The sequence below is a fragment of the Epinephelus fuscoguttatus genome, linkage group LG13, assembly GCF_011397635.1.
Source record: "Epinephelus fuscoguttatus linkage group LG13, E.fuscoguttatus.final_Chr_v1".
NCBI lineage: Eukaryota > Metazoa > Chordata > Actinopteri > Perciformes > Serranidae > Epinephelus > Epinephelus fuscoguttatus.
Window position 1 is genome coordinate 23,031,071 of NC_064764.1, and position 22,135 is coordinate 23,053,205.

A 22,135-nucleotide genomic window follows, 5' to 3' on the forward strand; every position below is an offset into this window, starting at 1 on the left:
GCGGGCACATGTTGAGGGGATACACACACACACACACACACACACACACACACACACACACACACAGGTGTTTGTGTGTGTCGAGTGGCACAAAGAGCATTACACACCCAACCCTTCCTCTACTCACTGCATGTGTGGACGGATGTGTGGGACAGCGGTCGGTCCATCCACATGGGGAGAGGTGTAGGCGTGACGCTCATTACAGACCCAACTCTGTACACAGGCCAGATAAGCAGAACAGGACAAGATAAGGAAGCGTGGCTGGCTACAGCAAAGTGCAGCCAGATATTCTGATGCCAACACCAGATGAAACGGTCTCCCTCGAAACATTTACCCCACTGTTCACCCATGAAAGCTCTATTTTCATAAACTAGTTGCTGCTGCATTTTAATCAATGCAGGGAAAGGTAACTGCTGAATCTGCATGCTTTGCTCAATGCATTTTTTACTTTACGAAAGCACGCAAGTTCTTAAAAGATACAGGAAAATCCACTTTAAGGGGATCTATGTTCATTTTCAAAATTCATACCTTTTATTCCTATGATCGAAGGTCTAGGAGGACCGAAACGTTAGTGGTACTAATGCATTGTGAAGCTGAGCAAGAAAGACTCAAGTGATATTTTCCAACACCTGCATCTAAGACAGTTGGATGTGCGAATATCTCTCTTCAGCTAATTCCAGCTAAAGATGTTATGTATGAAACTGAGAGCACTAAGGGGAATGTTTTGAGTATATGGCAACATTTTCTGTTTCAGAACTGAGAACAACCAAATAAAATAAAGCTTGATTGCATATGAAAAAGATCCACATTCTGTGGATCCACAAAATTAGGCTATGGAGCAGCAGACATTATACTCTATGACATCAAAAGTTTGAGACTTCTCAGGTTTTTGGCTTTGACAGAGAGTAGATCATACTCATAAATATTGATTAAACGTTCCTAAGCCCTGGAAATAATAAATTGGATTTTTTAATTTAAGTGGTGTTCCACTTGAGGACTTTTTTAAGAGGCCATCACCTGTGCCTGTCACTCATATCACACAGAATCTATAAAAGTGTTTTATCAGTAATATCCTGTTACAATGCAAAATATTTCTGTTGTAGATAACACAGGGAATTCCTTAAATATAATATTTTGCGCATCAAAGTAATATTGAGACATTTTCTTGGGTCTTTTCGCACTATAAATATTTGCTCAGGAGCAAAGAGAGGGACTAATGGCACTGGGCTCAACCTCATGCTTAAGGCTCCCTCCAAAGTTGTGTCTAAGCATTGCATGTGATCTGTTTTTCAAAGCTTTCACATACCTTCACACGAATCACAGTTTGCATCAAATACAGGAACTAATCTTTAATGAAAAGGGTCAGATTTTTTTTTAAAACATCTTCTATTTAAATTTGCACTTGATGCAAAAATGGAATTTAAATCTGGATAAATGTCAAGATCAGTTCAGCAAATATAAGCATTATATATCACATTTAACCACATTTGTTTTTATCCACTTGGTAATTTGCTTATTAGTATTAGAAGTTGTTAGCTGAAGTTTTCTGAAGCACTTAGAGCAGCATTTTCCCATCAATATACATTGATTAAATTTCCTATCTGAGGCATGTTTATTATGAGCATTGTATGATGAGAAAGGTTTTCTGTAAAGTCTAAAAATGTGTTGAAATGCACTGATAGTAATCATTTCTCTAACTGGATAAAGGGCCATTGAGGATTTGCCTGGGTCGACTTGCAAAATGACCCATGCCAGCACTGGCTATTATACTACATTAGTCATCGACTCCTGGGAGTGCGCAGGCCTTATGGTTATTCTTCTTTAAATGGAGTATCATCTAATTCAAAACATAGGAATGTGTTTATCTGACTGCCTGTGCGCATAGTTTCTATGTGTTTGTGTGTGTAACTTTTTTGTGTTTGTGTATGTGTGTTTATAGGCCCATGCATAGGTTTTGTGCATGTGTGTGTTTCTGTAAAGCAGTATTGGATCGCCAGGTGTGAAGGTCATAATTCAGCTGCTTCATAGTGATGCAGATAGTGTTTACAGTATCCAAGTGGTGCCATTAGACATCATGTCTGCAGAAATTTAGCCGTTGCCTCTCATCCAATAGATTGCTCCCCTCATCATCAACAGCACAATCATTCTCAGTGATAGTAAAGCACAGGGGAGGAAAGAGGAGCCGGCCCTCCAAGATGGATGTGTGTTATTGTTTGTGGGATGACAGTGTGTTTCAATCAGGTCCTCTGTGCTCTAATCCCAGGTAGAGCTTTTGAAGTGCTGAGTCAGTTACTGCTTCATCGATCCATCACAGTGGGTTAGTAGTGGGCAGGTGTACTCCCCGGCTCCCAGGAGACCGAGGAAACACCTGCCCTGCACTGCTCGGGACTTCATCATCCCGCCATTCCTTTGTCTCGTTCTGCCGGGAGCTCAACGTTGGGCCACGGAAAACTGTGAAAGCAGCACTTTTGTGGTCGTTTGTTGCCCGTACACAAAAATTAGGGGAAGGGAGAGATGGTTTTCCCTTGCCTCCCACACCTGCCCCCCTCCCTTATTTCTCACCCATGAAGAAGGGACATGCACTGAATGGACCGCACGCAACTGCCTTGGAGCAGGTCCACAGCATTTAAACAGAGAGCAGGCGTGCAGGGTAGCACAAAAACGCAGTCCCCAAATCTTAATTTTATTAGACAATCCCTGTGTTACCAAAATGAATACTCTTTTTACGATAGCTGTAGAGGAGGATGACTTTGGAAGTACATTGAGAGAAAGCATAGTGGTTATTATTACATCTGAGAGCAGCGCGCCAGCGAGGGGTGAGAGTCTATGTTTCTCCTGCTGCAGGCAGTCAATTAGTGCCAGAGGGAAACACAGCACTCCTCTGTTGCTCTCCACTGAGGAGCTGTAAATAAAGGTTTTTATTACACCACACTATCTGCGTCTCTTCTCTGGACATCAATAGGCCAATGCATTGGACTGTTTCCTAACATAATCACTCCTCCTCTTTCTATTTCTCACTAAAATCAAGAAGGAAGGTCACGGTCACTGGCTTAAAAACGCAACAAAAATGGTCACATTCCTGGATTGATTGTTATACTGACTTTCACACAAGTGCCTCGAATCCCATCAATGCATTATTCATTTAGGAAAGGATTGACAAACCAAACAACCTAACACACTTTATTGCTCCCACAGAGCATTTGGAGAAAACCGGCAATTATCTGTCCGTATACAGGAGAGGGAGAAAAATACTCCAAGCCCATCCTGACCTGTAGCTCATTTAAAAAGGCTTTGTCCTGGCCTGTCTGACAGTATCAATACACAGTGTGATGGCCTCCATGTATCAGACTATAAGAACCAGTCAATATTAAAAAGCAAACTAAGTGCATAGATGTTCAAAGATATATGAAAACAGTGTCCCTGGGAGTATGAGCAAAACATAAAACATAAGAGTGAAGAACAAAGATCAACAATTCTCCATGGAGAAAAAGTTATTTTTGCTGAATTACATAAATTAGAGTGAGAAGACACAGGGGCGACACAGGGGGCATGGCCATCTAGGTATTTAGAACATGTGCATTTGTTTGAGGACTTTTATTCTGTCAAAATTAGAGACATTTCCAGCTTTAATTAATGCAGAAAAGACACAAAATTGTGCAGAAAAATTCACCAGAATGCAGGAAATTGATTGTCTGACACTCAAAATTCCCTGAGGGGGGACCCCAAACCCCTGTTTTATATGTGTCCCCTCCTCTTGATGATCTTTACAACACTAAATACTTACATTTATTTATTTATTTATTTTTATATCTACAGAAACATTTTTGACACCAGACTTATAGAACGTGAAAAAAATATTCATAATAATTTATTTACTTACTGAGTTTATTTTTTAAGAAGCATTACTATCACAAGAAACCAACGTTTTAAATATATATTTATGTTTGCTGGGCTCTTCGATCTGTAAGTAGTAGAGTACTGACTAATTTTAATACCACTGAATGAGATATATTTTTTAATTTTTCAAAAATAGATTTTAAATTTCACAGCCACATTACTATAATGTCGGACTCTAAAACCTCCTTTAAATCATTACACTGCATACTGTGTAGTCAGGTTCTAATAAGGATACTTCTATAGTTAAAAATGGGGGGTAAAAAAATCAATTTTCCCTGTAAAAATAGAGTTATGATATCTAATATTTATCTTCTGAGCTGTCATGCTGCAAAACATGTAATTTTGTAAGACAGGAAAAAGATATAGTTCTTGCTGTGTTGTGTTTTTTAGTTTAAAGAGCACATGACTGCCCTGTAATATGTCTAATGCAGTGATATGTCCTCACGCACACACATTTTAGTGGCAGATAGAACCAAAATGCAAGGCCACTGTAACCAACTTTAGCTCCTGTAAATTGAATGCTGATTCTATTTATATTTGGTGTGATTTACACCCAGTTTCCTCTATGCAAGTGAACAGGAAACAGATGCTAGGAATTGTTCTTTCCCTAAATTCCTCAGAGAGAGATTCTAGTCAACACCGACGTGTGAGATTGGCTTTGTACTTGCATGCGAAAAGGTAGTAGACAGTGACTAAATTGACTCTCTGGTTTCCCTGCTCTGAATCTCCATTTCCTCAGAGTTTCCACTTGCGTACGTCCGTCTACCCAAACCCAGGTTGTGGCAGGCAGGCTTCCCTAATGGAGTCATGGAGCCAAGTCTACGCTTTCTCAGGACAAGGTCAACCAGAACACCCCAGGCACCACAGACAGTGAGGGTTAGGGGTTTGTGAGGACATTGAGTTCATAAAAATATTTCAGTGACACATGATAAGACAAAGTAAACACATGTGACTCAGAGCTAAAAAGGGAAATCAAAAAAAACAGCCACAATATCATCTCTTAAAAAATACTCGTAATGCTAAATCAATTATCTTGCCACAGTCCCTCTAATAAAGTACACTTTTGCTACGCAACAGAGAGCAGGCCAATAATAAAAATGTGTTCCCCATAATTACATTAATTACGGAAACAAATACAATTAAGGTTTTGAGATGATTGCAGATAATCAAGTAGGCAGACATGTGACACAAGGGAAAAATAATAATTTAGTATCCAGGAATATTGTTTGACATTTACAAGGTGATATGATTTGAAAATAAAAGGGCCATCTTTTCATGGACCATGGTGCCATCTAGAGGACGCTGGGAATAAAAGGGCAGTCAGGCACAATGTGGCCTCGTTTGAGAGGTGAAGGTTGTTAATGGCTGTGTGCACATTGCAGAGCTTGTGTTTGGGGATGTTTAGGTTCATTATTCACATGTAAAGGTAATTTTTGTGGTAGTCAGAGTGGATTAAGTGGATTTAGTTGAAAGAAAAACCCTGCAGTCAGTTGCTGGTTTATGTATGATCTTTGACACTGCACCTTGTATGCAACATTATGATAGGGTGCCACCTACTGTTGGATCACTTCCTCTATTACTGATCTTAGTGTAATCAGATGCTATTAATCTAATCAAATTGATACAAAGGTCAAAAAACTATACAGTTTGATAAAGGTGTGTGTGTGTGTGTGTGTGTGTGTGTGTGTGTGTGTGTGTGTGTGTGTGTGTGTGTGTGTGTGTGCCTATGTGTGTTTCTGTGTTTTCACCCCTCGCCACCTGATAAGAATAAATGGGGGGAAAGGTTATATTCAAGTCATCCTTCACCTCACGGATGATTTGCAGCCACTGGCTCCTCCCTCACAAAGATTTACTGTACATGAAATTTTTGCTGACATGGTGCTCTTCGGCCGCCGCGTCTCAGATATATGGCAAACCATAATTTGGAGGTGTAAAATGGGTATAAAACCTGTATTAATTATTTAATCGTGGTTCTAAGTGCTGCCTTTTAGTCCACACCAGGATGTCATCCCCCTCTATTTCAGGGGATCGTTATATCACTCATTTGTCACAGAGAAAAAAAAAAAAAGAATTACAATCAAGACTGAGATTGTGTATGGTAAATCAGAGAGAAACCAAGACTTTTTTATTGATGTCATTAACTGTTACTTTTATTAATTTTTCACTCCATTTGATATAAGTGAACTGCTAATTGCATTTAAATCTCTTGCGCTGGACCTAATTGAAGGCCAACTGGCATACGTAGCCGTGATAAATACCCCAAAACCGCAGTGATAGGACAGAAGCTGAGACTTTAGAAATAAAAACCTGTTTCTTAAAATGCCATATGAGAGGACAAAGCAAGCCACCACAGTTGCAGAGAATAGAAATGTCCCTGGCAGGTAGCAGTGTGTGGGACCCGTGATATATCTTTGTGTCAGGGGGCAGTTAGGTACAAAGACTGCGGGGTGTGATCAACAACCAAACAAACATGTTGTCCTGAGGTTGGGGCGAGGAGGTGTACACAGAGCATCCATCAAACTACATCTGTGAGAGGCTGATACTGTACTGTTTGCTCTCACGACACTCGCTGCGCTCGGCTCGGCTCCTCCTTGCACATCTCAGAAGTGGACTTTCAATTATGAGATTATTTATCAGGCCCGCAGTGATGATTGCTGTGGTCATAGGTCTGTCTGGGATGTGGTGCAACTTCACAGACTGGCAAGTTGCATACATACCTGATTATAGTGTTGTTTGCTGACACTAAGTACCACAAGCCAAAATACATATGTGTTAATAATACAGTTGCTCTTAATGCCATCTACAACGAGGCCAACTATTAAACAACAGTTAATCTAAAACTAAATACACTGTGATTCCAGTCTTGGTAGAATCACTCAGAAACACACACACACTTGTTCTTCATGCTCATATGCTAGTGTTCAAGATTGTAGCATAATGCACATATTCTTATTCATATATTTTTACATAGACCTACTTTTTATTTTCATGCTTCTTATTTCCACTTTTTTATAAAGCTCTGCACCATATATCAGAGGGACTGTAACGTTCCACTGTTTCGCCTCTGGGATCAATAAATTATTTCTGATGTCTTGATTAACCATGGAGAGGATTCAGATACAACTGAGAGAGGTGGAAGAAGTATTCGTCATATTTTACTTGAATAAAAGTAGCAATATTACAAGTTAGAGATATAATATTACAGGTGAAAGTCCCACATTCAGAAGGTTATTTAAGTAAAGGTAATGGTACATCAGCAAAATATACTTAAAGTATGAAAAATAAAAGTATTCAGTGCAGGTAGAATGACGTCTGTCAGTGTAACATTGCTATATATTACTTGTTTATCATTACTGACATTACTGTCAATATGTTGACACTGTTGGGCAATTTAATATATATCAATGCGCTGCATTTTATAAGCACATAAAATGCAGCGCATTGTTTGTTTTGCCTGTAAAATATGACCGTGTTAATATTAATTATTCAATGTAAAGCAACTGTATATAACCATACAGCTTTAGGATAAATACTGTGTCATGTGCAGTACCTGAGTAAATGTACCTAGTTACTTTCCACTGAGATTAGTAATACATTTTAGATACTGTCTTTGCAAATTCAAGCTGCTGGGTAAAAAATATATAGAAATAAATCAGCTGTATTTCAGGAAAAACATCAGCTATCTGGAGCTAAAGTTGGTTTATTCATGGTAATAATTGTTAAAATGTCAATTGCAATTAAAACACAAGTAACTGCACTAACAAAGCTCCAATATTACATCATCAAATCAGTTCTGAAATCTATACATTTATGGGCCTGTAACCATAAACTAGACAGACTCTGGTATGCTAAGTTCTGGCTGCATGACTATATAATGCATTCAAATACTTGTTTGGGTTGTAACTCTGGCTTGTTCCACACAGACATCGAAAAAAAAACCTTGCCCATGACATTTGGGCAATACCAAAACCATCTGCTCTACTTCAGCAACAGTATAGATCACATGGGCTTCAGCTGCAAAGTGTAGCTTTGGTCTTGCTGAACAGGCATCAACTGCAAATATACAGATAATATACAGCCCTTTATTGTCCGTAATATCATCACCATCCTCGAATGGTCCATCAGGGTCCAATTTTCAAAAAGGAAGATGGTTTTTCACATGTTCCCACATCACAGGACATCAAAAATAAATATGTAATACAATAAAAAATAGGATATTAGTATTGCTGCTTTCAATAATGTTCCCTAACGAAGGGTACCCTACTGTATATGCTCCGAAGTCGAAATAATGTTACCAATTCCTCACACTCATTAGGAGTTTAATTAAGGAAAAAATGTACAGTAAAAGCTGTAATGTGGCTGTGATTTACTGATATATCCAAAGATAAGAGGAACAGAGCAATTTCTGCTCAGCTGTTGTAAGCCCACAAATGTATCCATTATCTCTAAGCAAATACAGTAACTGCAGTAGAATAAAAGGAGCAACACACAGACTGTCTCTTGAATTTGAACTATGGGCTGATCATAAATACTCATCATTAACAGTGTCAGAAAAACATTACCCTTTTTATTGGGGCTGTATTTTCCTCACACACTACAATAAAGTTAATGACAGACATTGTCCAAACCATAAAACAGTCATATATTTGGATGCTGGTCAGCTTCAACAAGGCTCAGTAGCATCTGGCTCATAGATCACTCTTGCCCAATCAAGTATTCTTGTCAGAGAGATCTGACTTGAACTAAAAGCACAGATGTATGTCGTGTTTCTACAATTACAGCTGAATACAACTTGCATATCTGTCTTAAAACAATTTTGACCATGCTCTGCCATTTGGTCTGAGAAACTGCTGCTAAAAGGCAAACTATGCCCTTATTCAAAATTCATACGTTATTCCCATGGTCTACGACAGTCCAAAAATTATTGGTAAACATAAACAACTTTCTCCCAATTCCCAAAACCAGAGTGCTAAAACTCAAATTTGCTATGCCATCACGTATTAAGTCTGGAGCTGCTCCATAGGCAATGAATTGGGAAAGATGTTATATACGACCAGCCCGTTCTCACTCCCAACTTGTCAAGTACCAATGCTTGGTCAGTGGCTCTTGGTGGCAGACACCAATACAGAGGCACCGTAAATGGCAGTATGATATTTTGCTGTTTCTGACACAGTGAGCAACTACACTAGTATTAAGAGTGAGAAAGTCTGGGAAGTCAGTGGAGTTATTTTAACATAGTGTGGCAGTATGTGTAGCATGTTACGCTAGTGACATATGTCACATGATGTTACTAACAATTTAACTGAAGTCAAACAATGATGCTTTTTTTTTTAAACCTACTGATGAAGTTTTGTTGGTGACACTTTAGTTAATAAAAGTGTTTTACCTGTGTTGTAAGTTTATTTTGAAAAAGACAGCAGAAATTTCATATGTCTATTTTGAGGAGGTGTCATGGGACCAACTAGACGAAACACTGGTGAAAGGAGGTTCCCACCTGATGACCCCAAAGACATGTTAGTTATCACTGCTCACTGGTCTGTATAGTTAAGCCTTGCCATAATAGCTTATCATAGGGCTTAGGAGGTTTTTCACTGGGTGCTGATCCTTTATCTAGAGCACAAACTTCTTGTGTTTATTTAAAAAATTGAAGAGACACACTACATGTAATGAGCGTAAGTTGACATGCCATCCCTGTACGTCCACAGCTGACACAGGAAAGTACCTAACACATCATATTTTGACTATAGGACCACTGACAGAGCATCAGTATTTGACAAGGTGGGATGAAAACGTGTTGAGATGACACTGAGAGCACTAAGGGGAATGTCCTGAGTATATGGGTACATTTCTGTTTCACAACTGAGAACACTACAATTGAATTAAACTCATTTGGGTATAAAAAAAAAAAAAAAGAAACATACTGTGGGTTCATAAAATCAAACTCCCACTCATTGTCTATGGAGAAGCTTAGACGTTATACAATGTACTTGATGACATCACAAGTTTAAGACTTGTCTGGTTTCTGGCTTTGAGAGAGAGTAGCTCATGTTCACAAATGTTAATCAAAATTTCCTAGGACATCGAAATAACGTATTGGAATTCTTAATTTTGGTGTTGTTTGCCTTTAATTTGTAACATCATGCAAATACACTAAACAGAATAAACATGTTTATTAAAGTTAGCAATATGAGTGATACTTGAGATAATGCTGCTACCAAAAATATAAACAAAATACCTCCTTACAAAACCAAACAATAGAACTTTGATGAATATAGCCTACAACTATGTGAGGTTTGTTTCTCTTAGACACTGCTGAGTGTCTTTCAGTCAGAGCTGCTGAGGGTGAACTGTAAAAACTGGTCTTCTTCTGTATTGTTTTCCTGTCTGAGACTTATGCTATTCGGATTTTGAGTCTGTTTACCTTACAAATAAATGATATTTTGCAGACTGTGATGCACCGTCATCTCACTCACTGTCAACCCTTTATAGTGGTCCTATTAGTTGTAAGATGCCTCACCTTGAACACCAACAACATTTCCGATTATTGAAATCAACTGCCATTGTAAACCACTGCATGCCTTTGTGACCGGTTGTATAATATACAAACATTGAAGAAACATTAGAGAAATACAGTACAGGCCAAAAGTTTGGACACACCTTCTCATTCAATGCGTTTTCTTTATTTTCATGACTATTTACATTGTAGATTCTCACTGAAGGCATCAAAACTATGAATGAACACGTGGAGTTATGTACTTAACAAAAAAAGGTGTAATAACTGAAAACATGTTTTATATTCTAGTTTCTTCAAAATAGCCACCCTTTGCTCTGATTACTGCTTTGCACACTCTTGGCATTCTCTCGATGAGCTTCAAGAGGTAGTCACCTGAAATGGTTTCCAACAGTCTTGAAGGAGTTCCCAGAGGTGTTTAGCACTTGTTGGCCCCTTTGCCTTCACTCTGCGGTCCAGCTCACCCAAAACCATCTCGATTGGGTTCGGGTCCGGTGACTGTGGAGGCCAGGTCATCTGCCGCAGCACTCCATCACTCTCCTTCTTGGTCAAATAGCCCTTACACAGCCTGGAGGTGTGTTTGGGGTCATTGTCCTGTTGAAAAATAAATGATCGTCCAACTAAACGCAAACCAGATGGGATGGCATGTCGCTGCAGGATGCTGTGGTAGCCATGCTGGTTCAGTGTGCCTTCAATTTTGAATAAATCCCCAACAGTGTCACCAGCAAAACACCCCCACACCATCACACCTCCTCCTCCATGCTTCACAGTGGGAACCAGGCATGTGGAATCCATCCGTTCACCTTTTCTGCATCTCACAAAGACACGGCGGTTGGAACCAAAGATCTCAAATTTGGACTCATCAGACCAAAGCACAGATTTCCACTGGTCTAATGTCCATTCCTTGTGTTTCTTGGCCCAAACAAATCTCTTCTGCTTGTTGCCTCTCCTTAGCAGTGGTTTCCTAGCAGCTATTTGACCATGAAGGCCTGATTCGCGCAGTCTCCTCTTAACAGTTGTTCTAGAGATGGGTCTGCTGCTAGAACTCTGTGTGGCATTCATCTGGTCTCTGATCTGAGCTGCTGTTAACTTGCGATTTCTGAGGCTGGTGACTCGGATGAACTTATCCTCAGAAGCAGAGGTGACTCTTGGTCTTCCTTTCCTGGTCGGTCCTCATGTGTGCCAGTTTCGTTGTAGCGCTTGATGGTTTTTGCGACTCCACTTGGGGACACATTTAAAGTTTTTGCAATTTTCCGGACTGACTGGCCTTCATTTCTTAAAGTAATGATGGCCACTCGTTTTTCTTTAGTTAGCTGGTTGGTTCTTGCCATAATATGAATTTTAACAGTTGTCCAATAGGGCTGTCAGCTGTGTATTAACCTGACTTCTGCACAACACAACTGATGGTCCCAACCCCATTGATAAAGCAAGAAATTCCACTAATTAACCCTGATAAGGCACACCTGTGAAGTGGAAACCATTTCAGGTGACTACCTCTTGAAGCTCATGGAGAGAATGCCAAGAGTGTGCAAAGCAGTAATCAGAGCAAAGGGTGGCTACTTTGAAGAAACTAGAATATAAAACATGTTTTCAGTTATTTCACCTTTTTTTGTTAAGTACATAACTCCACATGTGTTCATTCATAGTTTTGATGCCTTCAGTGAGAATCTACAATGTAAATAGTCATGAAAATAAAGAAAACGCATTGAATGAGAAGGTGTGTCCAAACTTTTGGCCTGTACTGTACATTAAGAAACAGGAACAGTATTGCTTAGTTTATGCTTGTTGTAGTCACAGGGGCACCCATGATAACTGAAAACACACTGCACACCCATTGCGGTCTCTTCACAAAGTAAAGGGAGGCACTTCCCATACTAAGATTCTGCAACTGCACCAGGCTTACTGCATGTCAGTTGGCTTTAGTATTTTGATTTGTCAAGTGCAATAGCAACTAAGTTCAGCACTGTGCACTGAGCACTGTGTCAAACTGTAGTTTTAAGAGCTTTATTGTTTTGTGTTTACGTGCTGCACACCCCTACACACCCCCGAACAGGTTAATCAGCATGCAGCAAGGGCAATGTTCTCACTCAAACTAGTACGACATGACAGTTTTACATGTTACATTTTCTAATAATTGATACGACCAAATAAAGCAGTTTAAATGCATTAGTGCATTTGAACAATTGTGATTTCATTGTCAAAGTTAGACCTTACTTTTAGGCTTCAGCCACTTTTGTTTTCCAGCTGGTTCATAAAATATCTTACTTTTTATTGCCCATTTGCTATTAATATTCATGTCTATTTTTATATTTGGGCTTATTGAATTAGGTTATTGTTATGCATCTTTATTTGAAACATTCAGTCTCTGCTGGTCAAAGGGGGTAGGCTTCATCTCAACATTAGGATGGGGGCTGCAGAGAGTAACTTTGGGGTCCTCCCCCAGAAAATGTTGAGCTTCAGACACTAAATTTCCTGCATTCTGGGGAATTTTTGTGCATCCAGTTTGCCTTTTCTGCATCAATTTATGGTGTAAATGTCTTTAATTCCTTCAAAAATAAATGTCCTCTTCTACTTTTATGCATTTATTGTGGGGGTGGAGACAAATGCACATGTCCTAAATATTGAGGGGGACAGGTCCACTGTGCAGCCCCCCCCCCCGAAATCCACACCCATGCTGCTCCTGTTCTTCAGCTGACTAATCACCAACACCGAAACTGAACTTAATAAAATTATTGGTTGCTTTGTTACATAAACATGATGTGACAGTTGAGAACAGAAACAGCCATCTAATTAAATCCACACCCAGCACTCTCAATTGTTGAACACTGAGCCACACCAAATTGTGAGTTACTTCAGGTTTATAGGAACCCACAGTGTTTGTATTTCCAGCCCTTGTGTTTTTCTAATAGGTAACTGACAGCATTACAGTAGGTACCTTTAAATTCAATGCCCCAGTGATTTTGGACTGGAGTCACCCAAAAATTAAGGGGCTGGATGAGCATTAATGGCTCTGTAGAGACCTGTACCTGTTTAACCAGTAGATGGTGCAAATTATCTTTTTTTTTTTCATTGCACAAACCAGACAGTAAAATGGGACACAGTATGCAAACACAACTTTGCATTTTAAGAGGAAACAATCTTAAATATATATGCAGTGTTGTGTTATCGCATGCATACATGAACCACAGTAGCTATCCTGTGCTCTAATTTTAATTGTGATGATTATAATCCATGACAGACAGACAGACAGACAACCAGACCGACCGACCGGTGTCCTGATCACGTGATCCACTCAGATCTGCGGCCGTGGACGTCTGTAAAATGGAGGTGAAGTACCCACAAATATTGCAAATTAAACACGGTTATTTGTAAAGTGCATTAAAGCTAAGGCTACTCTTTAACATAAATGTAATATTCGCGAGAGAATGCATGGTGTGCTATTAAAAATAGTCTTTTGTAGGTTTAACGTTGCTCTACATTTAGAGCTGTCAACGCTAGCTAACGCTGCAGCTAAGCTAAGCTAAGCTAAGCTAATGGCTGTCACATTCACATTTAGGGGGTGTCACCGCCGGAGAGCTCTGTGTTGTGTTACTGTTTCAGTGTGTTGTTGAAGGAACGTCATTGTTCCGTTTATTTAACCCATATTGCTCGTCATGGCAGACAGATAAATGGAGGCTTTTAGTGACAAAGTGCAGCGTGACTGATAGTTAGCTAACGCTAGCTGCTAAATTAACGTTAGGCCGCTAGGGCTAACTTAGCTTGTTGTAGCGTGAATTCTGCATTGCGGGCCTCAGCCTGGCGATGGTTTGTCTACTATATATTATTTGACCATTAAAATGTCTGTCCGTGCACTTGGTTTATCTGGCAGCCTAATTATATACGAAAATGTAGTTTAGCATTAGCTTAACAGCTGTTGCTGTAACGTTACGACCCAGTGTCAAGACTGTCAGAACTGTATAGCTGCAGATTTTTGTACATTTATTAATCGTTATACTTAACCTCATGTAACCACACTGAATATTTCTTCAACTATTCTCCTGTAACACTTTATACAGCTTCAATGATATTTATTGCCTTGTTATGCTTTTATAGGACCGTGAAGCTAAAGAGCCCGAGCAGCTCAGAAAGCTGTTCATTGGAGGCCTGAGCTTTGAAACCACGGAGGAGAGTTTACGGGCCCATTTTGAACAATGGGGAACTCTCACGGACTGTGTGGTACATATCTTTATTGTAATCTGGCAAAATGGCCTCTTATTATAATAAACATTAACTGTCCAGGTAGACTGTTCTCACTACCATTGTGTTTTGTGTTTTTTTTTTTCCAGGTGATGAGGGACCCCAACAACAAGCGCTCAAGAGGGTTTGGCTTTGTGACATACTCCACTGTAGGGGAGGTCGACGATGCCATGAAAGCAAGGCCTCATAAAGTTGATGGCCGCGTTGTCGAACCCAAGAGGGCAGTGTCCAGAGAGGTACATGAATCCCATAGCAGAACGCAGATGCTGCAGTGATGATAATGCTTGGTGTGTGCGTTCACTGATACACTCTGTTTCAGGACTCCAATAAACCAGGCGCCCACCTGACAGTGAAGAAGATCTTTGTCGGTGGCATCAAGGAGGACACCGAGGAGTACCATATTCGAGAGTACTTTGAGAAATATGGCAGGATTGAATGCATCGACATCATGGAGGAACGCTCCACTGGGAAGAAGAGGGGGTTCTGCTTTGTCTCCTTTGATGACCACGACACTGTAGACAAAATTGTCGGTATGTGGATGTGTAGACTGTCAAAATTAAAGCTGCATTTGGTAACTTAAAAAAAAATACCCTTTTTTCATATCAAGTGAGATTGTTGTTATATTCACACATCACTCAATGAGACAGATAATCTGTGATGAAAACACACTCCATTGCTTGCTTTGTTGTACTGTAGCATTTATCATAGTCTTATGGCATATAAAAGAAAAACAACCAACCAGAGCCAAGGAGTCTCGAACACAGCTGTCCCTCATGTCAATTCTTGTGAATTGCAGTCACTGTAGGCAGTGCTGATCAAATATGAATAAAGATTTTGTTACTCTATTGCCTATTTCTCACTTCAGATGATTTCAGAAATATATTTTAGTGTACTGTTTAGCTGTGAAATGAGAACGTTTGTGACCCAGCTGCCATGTTGGATACAATTTAATGGGACTACCAAGCACCGCTCATTAGCCGGACCAGTTTTCTCATTTTACAGCTAAACAGTACACTAAAATATGTTTCTGAAAGCATTTGCGGCAAGAAATAGCCAATACAGTTAGAGAATTTGGATTCATATTTGATCAGCGCTGCCTAGTTGACAGTTTGACCACAGTTCATAGAGCAATTGACATGATTTGAGAGCTGCGACAGAGACTTCTGGCGCTGACTGGCTGTTGCTTACTGCACCACCTCTGATTTTAGCAAAGGCCAATTGAGACAGGAGGGTTGTGTTTTTTCACACACTGTCTCATGCACTACTTTCAGGAAATACTCTCTGCAAATATGACACAAAGTTAGTCCTAAAAGTTATCAAGTGTGGCTTTAACTATGCTGTCAGTAAACTTTAAGCAGTGCAGTGTACGAGTGATGTTTTCCTCATATTTTTCTTACAGCCCAGAAATTCCACACAATCAACTTCCACAACTGTGAGGTCAGGAAAGCTCTTTCCAAACAGGAAATGAGTGCTATGTCTACTAACAGGGGTAAGCAAACCATCAACTGTAGAGTAAAGGTATACTCACAGACAAATACTGTACATACTGTTTGCAGCTGACAGTACAGATATTTTGTAAACAAATCCAAAATTTACATTTCAGGCAGGAGTGGAGGATCTGGAAACTTCATGGGAAGGGGTGGTAATTTTGGAGGTGGTGGCAACTTCAGTCGAGGTGAGTAGTATTTGCATGCCAGATGAAAGTGCCTCTGGCCTTAATCACACCACTGCAGGTACATTGTATTGTGATGGTCACATATCAGAAGGGATTGTGGGATCGCAAGTTTTGCATCCATAATTACACACCAGAGAAAGTGAAATGGTTGAAACTGATGAATTAAATTTGAATTTATTTAATGGATAGCCCTTTGGGACGAAGCATTTCATTTTTTGAGGTGGTCCTGTAGACATAAATACACAATTATAAACACACAAATAAAAACAGCATTAGATGACAAACTTATACCACAAATAGACACATACAGACAGCTCATTCACTCACTCACACCCTCAACTGTTGTACCAAAGGAATTGGATACAGTGACCTGAATAATGAATTAACTGAATTATCTGCATCAGTATAAACTTAAAGAACATTTAAAGCAGTTTGACATTTGTCATTGTAAGTACACAAATTATAGCATGAGTAGGTTGCTTTAAGATTAAACAGTAAAGTTTTCTTATAGCAGCGGAAAGAGGAAGTAGTTCTCAGATAAGGGTAGATTTTCCAGGCAAATTGAGCTTTGTATTGGAATGACTCGCATCTGACTTCTCTGATAACTCTGGGCACAAAAGTGGGGTGTTGCATATGTCTCAGTGGATCTGAATAACTATATTGAACCAGAAATTGTTTCAAATTGTGAATTTGTTTGTTTTGTTTTTAAATGTCAGCAATTAAGTAAATGTTTTATGGCCATAGCCATCTGGTAAAATCAGGTACTGAGCTTCATGTAAGTTGAGCAAAAGCCAGCAATACTTTGCCAAATGACACTTATTGCGTCATCCAGCAGAGTTTCATAGGGAGATCCAGGTGCTGGGTCGATGGAGGGAAGTTTACCACAGTTCATTCACACATCCTACCCACATTGTTATGATATAAAGATGGTTGAAAAGCAGAGAAGTTCACTTTTAAGGAGACCTGTTGTAAGACAATAAGAGTTCATTTCCTCATGCAGCTGTCAGACATAGGGCAGATTTATCTCAGTGACGGAACATGAGTGTTTCAAGAATATCAGAGGTGATAAACACGTGTCCTTCTAACATAGCTGCTATGCAGAAATACACTCACGTTTGTGAATCGTGGAGTCATATGTCAGCATTCTCAGAGATGCTTTGTTGTCTCTTCCAGCCTTCTAGGCAAGACTCATTTTTAAATGTATCTGCTCTGTTGTGCATATTTGAAAATGTCACAGTGTGAACAGGCCAAAGCAGAGAGAGGCACATCACTTGAACCTACATTAGTGTGGACATGGTGTAATCCATGACAGGGCTGCAAGAATACAACAAATTTGTCTCAGTTTTAATGCATAACGTGTTTTACCCTTTTTTTTCTTTTTTTTTTTTAGGTGGCTTCGGTGGAGGACGAGGTGGTTACGGCGATGATTTTGACAACGGTGAGCTCTGGTAGAACGTTAAATTCCGTTACAGGTTTAATTTCCTTGCTCATTTGCACAACTGTCATGGCCTCAAAAGATACTTTACAGCAGTCTGTACTATGTTAAAACCACTCATGAACTAATCATGTCACATTTAAGTAAGGTCATGTTGTAAGCTGCCTGTGTTTTCATTGTCGTAGGTCCAGGAGGAAACTATGGTGGAGGACCAGGTTATGGAGGGGGCCGAGGGGGCTACGGTGGTGGTGGCCCAGGGTATGGCAACCAGGGTGGTGGATTTGGTGGCAGCTGCGATGGAGGTTATGGAGGCAATGATGGAGGTAAAAAAAAAAAAATAAAATAAATTGCCTTAAGAGTTTTGTTTGTTGAACTGAAGTTAAACAGTAAATTGTTCAGGTTTAGCACAGTCAAGGAAAACCTGGAGAAGTCATGGAATTGTGTAGTGTGTAATAGTGTACAAATTTATTTTCTACACATTACATAGCTCAAATTTATGTTGCTGTGTGATATTTCATTTAATATCACATTTCTTCATTTTCCTCCTGCATTGAGTCTCTCCCTTCATGTGTGTCAGATAGTTTAAATTATTTTTGAGTAGAGTTTGAGTCTAATATGTTTGAAAAATGCTTGGCAAGTAGGGCAAGAAAAAAAATGTTATTATGGGTCCTGGAAGTCATGGGAAAGATATGAAATTTTGTTTGTGAAAATGTGTGGGGACCCTGAGTGTTTGATCTGATCCATAGAAGACGTGCTGTACCGAACACCTCATGCTTGCGGTAAAATTGACACGTACTTCTTCAGGTTACGGAGGCGGTGGAAATTACAACGACTTTGGAAATTATGGTGGGCAGCAGTCCAACTATGGGCCCATGAAGGGAGGCAACTATGGTGGCAGAAACTCAGGTGGACCCTATGGTGGTGAGTTTCACCCTCCATACTGATACATTCAGTGACATAACATCATAATCTCCCATGAGGAGTATCTAACATATTCTGCTGTGACCGATCCTCAACTGCAGGTGGCTACAGCTCTGGCGGCGGCGGAGGTGGCTACAACCCGCGGCGATATTAATTATTTCATGTTTTGGTAAGTTGCATTCAGTTCCGCACCACCCTCGTAGCACAGTACAGAGTGAGCCCATGAAAGTGCAGAATAACTATTTGTTCTATCCTGTATCCATTCAACAGGCTTCAGTTCTTAGCAGGAGAGGCGAGGAGGTGAGCAAAGGAATTGTCAGGAAAGCTGCAGGTTACTTTGAGGCAGTCATCTGAAAGCATTAGAGGAACACACAAGTCAGACATTACTGCAGCTAAATCGGAGAAGTTTATGGAAGAAGGACTGTATACACAAGACATGAGTGCAGATGAAAACCTCCCCTATTTGTGATAGATGTTTCCCTACAAAGCTATTTTTCCTTTTTATGCGTCTGAAGTGTGTGTATTGTGCCTATGGTATCAGGGTTAAAGAGTAAATTGTTTTTTTTTTTATCTGAAGCCAGTTCTTAATATCTTTATTTTTTCTTTTTTTATATGGGTTAGTTTTCTGCTGGCCGATTAATCTTATGTCTTTTAACTTGTCATAGTTATATCAGGCCCACAGATGAGCTAGAGTTACTCCATTTTTTTCTTTCTGAAGTTATTATGATTGCTCAATTGCAAGTGTCAAGTGTATTTTGATTTTGTATGTGAAGCACAGTATGTAAATCCTTCGTAGTACCAGTGTCAACAAATATAAGCAATTAATTAGAAATAAGGGAATCCCCTCACTCTTCTTGTTCCCAAAAAAAACAAATTCTAGATTGTTGGACTATTTTGATTAGAAGAAAAAGACCGAATAAAATTGTGTAGTAAAGTGACAAGAGGTTCAGTGCGTCATTGGTTCAGAAAAAGATAAAACTGAGTTATTGATGTATCTGTTGCTTGCACATTGTGACTGTGAAGTTTAGCAAATCAGCCTGTCCAGAACTTTCTCCTCTTGAGAGTATTATTGAAGACTTTTGTGGGGGAAATAGTGTATTTGCTGTATGTACTTGTTCAAAGGTGAATGACAAGGGAGTTTTGGGTAGTCCTAGGGCAAGGGCCCATACACCACCTATGCCAGTGTTGAGCGAGTAGGATTATAACAGCCACAAGCACCTGCAGTTGGGCCCTCAGCATCGCTAGTGTGGAAGATTGCAGATGACTGTCAGACAGGACGTCTTCAGCCCCAGCCAGCACAGTGGACCAGTCAGCATTTTGAGAGAGAAGGGAGAAGGCAGCATCGAGCACAACGCCCATGGAGGAAGCTTGCAGTGTCGTTCCTGGTAGTGAGCATCTATCTCTTTCAAGGCTAGCTAAACCCTCCAGCAGCTGGTGCTAGCGAAGAAAGACTAGTTCCTGGACACATTGGAGATCCTGTTGAGTCAGAGATACTGCAGTTTTTACCCGCAAAAATGCTAGATTTCAGACATTAACAAGAAAAGGGAGTGAGTATTTCACAAAAAAAAGCTGACTTAAGAAGATGGAGCAGGTAAGAGTAACCACTTTGCTTGATTTGCAGATGTGGAAAGAGGCATTCTCTTCTTGCTGAAAATCTGTAAAGACCTGATAACATGGAAGGTTCTGGATGGGTAAGACTTTTTCAAAATATTATCCAAGGCTGCTCTTATTGTGATCTAACAGTGCACATGGTGATTATACGGGGTGCAAGGGTTCTTTTAAGGTAAACAGAGCAGGAAGATATCCAGTATTGCTCAACTTTGACCAGAAGTCAGCCTGTGACCTTCACCACACTGCAGGGATTACAGTGAGGTTAAAATATCTTTACATGTTTTATTGCTTTGCTATCAGTCAGACAGGTCTGATAAAGTTGAAAGTGGTGCAACACCTTTGGGTCATGCCCAGAAAAGATAAACTATCTACACACGGTGGTCACTTTATTAGACACACCTGTACAATCTATTAAAGTTGAATACAAGAACTCTGCCATGAATTCTTCTTTATCAAGTGAAGTTTTTGTTGTCGGAGATGTGTAAATTCAGGTCATAGTTAAAGGTTGTGTACTAATTATGTGGAAGAAATACTTTTTTTTTTATTTTATTATTTTTTTTTAACTTAAGAACAACTTAAATACGACAGTGTAGGAAAAAATTGTAAGTTGTGCATTCAAAATCTTTCTCAACTCTTCAAGTAAATAAGCAACATCATCAAAATATACTCATACTCAAAGCACCAAAATTAAAACTACTTCTAGTGCAGTATAACATATCACTGGATTATTATCATTGATGCATTAATACGTTAGCATCACTAATAGTATACACTGTTAGGTAGCATAATCCATAGTAATACATCATGATTTATTAGCAGTGTACATTTTGGACTGATAATCTAGGATGTAGTGGAGTCAAAAGTACGATATCTGGCTCCAAAATGTGGTGGAATAAAAGTATAAAGTAGCATAAAATGGAAATATTTAAGTGAAGTACAAGTACCTCTAATTTGTACTCAAATACAGTACTTGATTGAGCATTGTCGTCGAATCCAGGGTGGGGGAGCCCTTCTGTGTGGAGTTTGCATGTTCTCCCCATGTCAGCGTGGGTTTTCTCCAAGTAGAAAACCCACAGTCGGTTTGCAGGTTAATTGGTGACTCTAAATTGTCCGTAGGTGTGAATGTGAGTGTGAATGGTTGTCTGTCTGTCGTCCCGTCCCCCCCCCCGCAACCCCTAACAGGATAAGCGGTTAGAGAAAATAAATAAATGAATGAGACCAACACCCCCACTAACTATAACCTCATGTTAAAACATAGAATTAATTGAATAAACACCTTTATGGTTGTGTAAAAAATAAAACCTGAATATTATAGGCATAATAAAAGTAGATTTTATGGCTGAGCAGTTGTATTGGATTACATTAGACTGTACATGTTTACCTAATAAAGTGGCCACTAAGTATATATGAATGCCAAACTTGCACGTAGTTCATGCATTGTTAAAATGTATAGATACCTTACCAATCTGTGTATTTATGGAGAACAATGTTAACATAATAAACTTTAAATATAAGTCATTTGATTACTGCTACAAAGGCTGCTGGTCATAGTGGTATAATGCAATCATAAAATCAGATGTGATTGGTAAAAAGGGTCTGTTCTGAGGGGGGCAAATCATCTGCTTAAATCACAAGGGCATCTCCCCAAAAAAAACTAGATGATTAATTAAACAGTTATTTTACTTTACAGGCAACAAACCGCATCAACAGAAAGGAACTGAGGTCACAAGTTTACAGTAACCAACAGTGATATGACAGAGTATACAGAGTAATCACAAGTACAGGCAGGAAGTGTAAGCGCAGATGAGTTTGCTTCAGATGCTGAAAGCTTTTTCATAATTTGCTGACA

At 39.5% G+C, this 22,135-nt stretch overlaps 1 protein-coding gene across 1 annotated transcript; it reads left to right on the forward strand.

Annotated features, from left to right (window-relative positions):
• Nucleotides 1-13,578: 13,578 nt before the first annotated feature.
• On the forward strand, nt 13,579-21,452 carry hnrnpa3 (heterogeneous nuclear ribonucleoprotein A3). The gene is made up of 11 exons (XM_049593677.1): nt 13,579-13,735; nt 14,501-14,623; nt 14,734-14,880; nt 14,964-15,174; nt 16,044-16,133; nt 16,248-16,319; nt 17,710-17,757; nt 17,940-18,077; nt 18,559-18,675; nt 18,777-18,844; nt 18,946-21,452. Exons 1-10 carry the CDS (start codon nt 13,730-13,732, stop codon nt 18,827-18,829), a joined length of 1,005 nt encoding a protein of 334 aa, XP_049449634.1. The 5' UTR covers nt 13,579-13,729; the 3' UTR covers nt 18,830-18,844; nt 18,946-21,452.
• The last annotated feature ends 683 nt before the right edge of the window (nt 21,453-22,135 follow it).